Source organism: Tetrahymena thermophila (genome assembly GCF_000189635.1).
Source record: "Tetrahymena thermophila SB210 genomic scaffold scf_8254798, whole genome shotgun sequence".
NCBI classification, from domain to species: Eukaryota; Ciliophora; class Oligohymenophorea; order Hymenostomatida; family Tetrahymenidae; genus Tetrahymena; species Tetrahymena thermophila.
In genome coordinates this window covers 463894-468213 of record NW_002476554.1, presented here as the reverse complement: position 1 = coordinate 468213, position 4320 = coordinate 463894, and the positions used below count along the sequence as shown (strand labels likewise).

The following is a 4320-nucleotide window of genomic DNA, read 5'->3' as shown; positions in this document are numbered from 1 at the left end:
GGAAAGTAGTATACCTTCTTTAATAATATACACTATTTTTAATTTCCTCTGCAGTTACCTTTAATCATCTTTGACAGCTATTGTTTTTTCAATTTGTTATTGTTGGTTAAGTGGTGAGAATATTTTTCTTCTAATCTTTTAAATCTCTGCTTATTATTTTTTCTTTGTTACTTTAGTTTACTTGCTTTATGAGAAATCTGGTGATTTCTTAGTCTTAAAAGCTCCAAATATTTATGGTGATATCGATTATAAAATGAAAGGATCTAAATCATACATTTTAATTTCTTTCTTTAAGAAATATTTTATTGTGATCTCATTTCTTGTCTTATTTTAGAAACAATTTGAATGTGCTTTAATATCTTGCGTAGTATAAGGAGTTAGTGGTTTATATTTATTATACTTTAGATTCTTTAAACGTAAAATAATAACAATTATAAAAGTACTTTAAGAAATAATGGTTAGCGTTTTATTTATATTTATTGGAATAACTATCAAATATATGTAAGCTACTGCTAATGAAGATGTAATAGCAAATGAAACTCTTCTAAAAATTGAATTACTTGGTAGTATAATTATAATATCTATACTTATTTGTTTATTAATAAGTACATCATTGTAGCTTATTAGATATGCATTCTTAATTTAAGACCTTATAAAAACTTACAAAAAAAATAAAAGAGAAAAGTAATTAAAGCAAATAGAACTAGAACCCCTAATTAATACATATTTATTATAATAACTACAATCAAAATCGAATTCAATTTTTATTAGAGCTAGTTCATATAGCATTACTAAAAAAAGATTATTCAAAAATAACAATTGAAAAAAATTCATCATGTTTATTTCAAATCATTTAGTTAATATTAAGTTTTAAAATATTAGCCCGGTTTTTTCATTTTGGTATATATAATTGATTAATTTTTGTTTATTATTCAATTTTAATACAATTATATAACCATGGAAAAAAGCACGTGCATTAGCATGTACAGCTTGCTAAATTTTAAAATAAAAAAAGATATTAAGTATATTTATTTATATAGTATAAATAAAGCTCTATTTAATGTTATATATAGAAAATTTTATGAATTAGATTTAACCATTAAAAATTTGTCAATAAATTTCTAATTAATTAGTTCTAAAAAATTGCCCTCCAGTCGAAATGCTTGGAAGGCTAAAAATTAGGCATAATAGGTAGAATGTCATTTTTTCTACCTATTAACCCATAAAGGCTCCGATTGTAAATTCTCTAATTTTTAAATATATAACTTGTAATTTTGTCTAAATATTTGATTTTTCTTTAAAATATTGAGAAATAAATTTAAAATTAATTCTACATACAATAAATAATTAATTAAAATTTTTTCTAGTAAATATGTTTTTGTTTAATCTTTTTAAAAATAAAACAAGTTTCATATCATTGGTATAAAATAATCAATGTAAAATTGAATTAATTCATATTATAATATAGAAAGTAATTGGTTGAGAAAACTAAGATAAATTTTAGATTTTATTATTTGAAATTTATTAACTAATATTAAAAAAAATAATAAGAGGTTAAAAATTAATTTATTTATTTATTACTTTTTTTAATGTTTAATCTTTTCAATCAATTAATCAATTCTTACTTTAAAAACTTCCAAATAATTTAATCATAGAATAAAAATATTCTATATCCGTATTTTTTTATTAATTTTAAACCCAAGTCAATTTATTGATTGAATTTGAATGTGGCTTTGAGGATATTTGCTTTATTTAGAATTTATTAGATGCATGAAATTAATTTTGTTATTAAAAAAGAAAATTTATCATTAAAACTTTTTTAATTTGCAAAGAATAATTGATCTACTAAGATTTACTTTTGATTTAGAAAAATAGATAACATGGAATGGTTGTATTTTCATAGATTTAGTATGAAGATATTAATTAAATTTCATTTTAATAATTACAATTTCTTAAGGAAAATTGTTTAGCTTTAGTCATATTAATTAGTATGAGACAGCTTTTACAACAAAATATAAATATAATTTAAATATGTATTCATATTTAAATAAATAAACAAAAGTAATAGATGTAATCTTATTTCTTCTGAAGTTAAGTTTTTAGATAAACACCTTTTCTTTATTTGAAAAAAAATATTAATTAAATATTTTGTCATTTTTCTACCAAAATTTAGGTAATTTATGATATTAACAATATAATAGATAAATTAAATTTTTAAATATAAAATTGATAACATTTAAAATAATTTTTTATTAAATATTAATACATATAAAAAGATTGTTTACTGAATCAATACTATGGCAACAATAATCCATAAAAAATTTGAACGTTTTTATGCATTAATCACTTAAGCAATATATATAGGATAATCAAAAAGTTAACTATGAGAGCTTATCAATCATCCAAATAATAAATTAAAGTGGGTAATTTTTTAGCATTAATCATATTAACCTAATCAATTCATCATTAGTACGAGGGTATAAAAATAATTTATATATTTATAAAATTTAAATAAATAAACAAAAATAATAGATGTAATCTTATTTCTCCTGAAGTTAAGTTTTTAGATAGAAAAATACCTTTTGTTTCATTGACAAAAAAATTTAATTAAATATTTTGTCATTTATCAACCAATATATATTTAGTTTATAAGATTAAAAATCTGAATAAATAATTGATAAACTAAATATTTTTAAATGTAAAATTGATCGCATTTAAAATAAATATATTTTTATTAAATAAAAATATTAAAAAAAATATTTTATCAAAAAGATTATTTGATTCTATTTTCTTATTTAAAATATGCATTTTATTAGATAGATTAATATTCTGTATTAGAGATAGAATAATTTATATATTCTAATTTTGAAAAAAGGACTACATATCAAATTAAAATCTGATGATTAAAGTCAATTTAGTTTTTGAATTGTGATTGATTTACATAAATTAGGAAATAAAATAAATAAGTGTTTTCCATTCTATTTTAGGTTACTAAAATTTGTATGGAAAAATTGAAATTAATTAATTTTTTACATTTAAACACCATAAATTTAAAATCATAAAATTAAGATACCTTTACTAAGATATTTAAAGGCTTCTAATTATTTAACAAGATAAAAGTTTGACTTATAGATTAAATTTGAAAATATTTCTTACAAAAAATATTTTTTATTGATTGATTGAATTTAATAAATAAATTTTAGTCAAATAAATTTATCTTTGCCTACATAATTTTATTATGTTTCTATAAATTTTCTTAGAACAATATTATTTATTAATTCTTACTTATTTAGTGGTCAATAATCTTATTGATTAGCTTAACATGTAATTAAAGAGAAATCTATTATTTACTTTTATTAATTTTTATATCTAGAGACTTTATAGGTTTGATTACCTACTAAAAAAAGATCATCACTAGAAAGATATCTATGCATCCACAAAATATATAAATTTTTGTATTTTTTGTTTAGGAAGGAGCTTGTGACTTTACCATTTTAATAATTTCTTTCATTTTCAAAGTATTATTACAAATTATTCATGATAAATAAATTATAAAATTAATAAGCAAAGCAAGATACCATTTTTTTAGCTTCTTTCTAAGAAGCAAATTTAAGTAATTTTGGAAAAATTTATTTTGTTTGATTTTCTCATTCTTCTCTAAAAAAGAAGAAATTAATTAGTGAATTGACCATTATTTTATTCTTTGAATTAATATTTGAGATTAATTAAAAAATGCAAACAAAACTTAATTATAAAGAAAAAAAAGAGGTATAAAAACATAAAAGCTAAGTAAAATATGTTACTTTTTATCATTTTAATTTTCACTTCATTTATTAGATGTGATGATTTTCAAATAAATTTAGTTACAGATGGTACTAATTCTAGTACTAATGTTGTTTTAAATAATTTGAATTCCTAATAGTGTTTGCCAAACTCTTGTAATAATCAATTTTGCAGCGGTATTTTTGAACTTTCATAGTTAAGTACATCAATACATACTAATACTTTGATATTTCCACATTTTCAAGTAGCATCTGTAGTTGATGTAGGAGTAACAAATAATGCAATAACAAATGGTATTAAGAATATTATTTAACTTACAGATGAAATAAGTATGTAATATACTAATTTTAGTATGGATGATTATTCAAATTTTGCTGTTAATGCTGATTGCAATATTTATTCTTATAAGCTTACTTATTTTTTTTAAGCTTTGAGTATTATGAATACGGGGAGTGACTCAATGACAACTTCAATCAACGACTATAATACACCTGTACATTCTTATATTTATAGATACTAAATTAGCATTAACACTTG

At 19.5% G+C, this 4320-nt stretch overlaps 2 protein-coding genes across 2 annotated transcripts in view; both read left to right on the top strand. All coding sequences in view use genetic code 6, as the record gives it.

The window, feature by feature from the left end:
* TTHERM_00179910 (hypothetical protein) overlaps positions 1-74 on the top strand; it is a gene marked incomplete at both ends in the record, with an annotated part of 10621 nt that extends 10547 nt beyond the window's left edge. Inside the window, one exon of the mRNA XM_001008757.4 lies at positions 7-74. Within this exon, the coding sequence (XP_001008757.4) occupies positions 7-74 (68 nt within the window). The remainder of the gene's footprint in view (positions 1-6) is intronic.
* Positions 75-533: 459 nt separating this feature from the next.
* On the top strand, positions 534-1290 carry TTHERM_000177941 (hypothetical protein; the record flags this gene model as incomplete). The annotated part of the gene is made up of 2 exons (XM_012795803.1): positions 534-566; positions 628-1290. The coding sequence occupies 2 exons, from the start codon at positions 534-536 to the stop codon at positions 1288-1290; spliced, it is 696 nt and encodes a 231-aa protein (XP_012651257.1).
* Positions 1291-4320: the final 3030 nt, after the last annotated feature.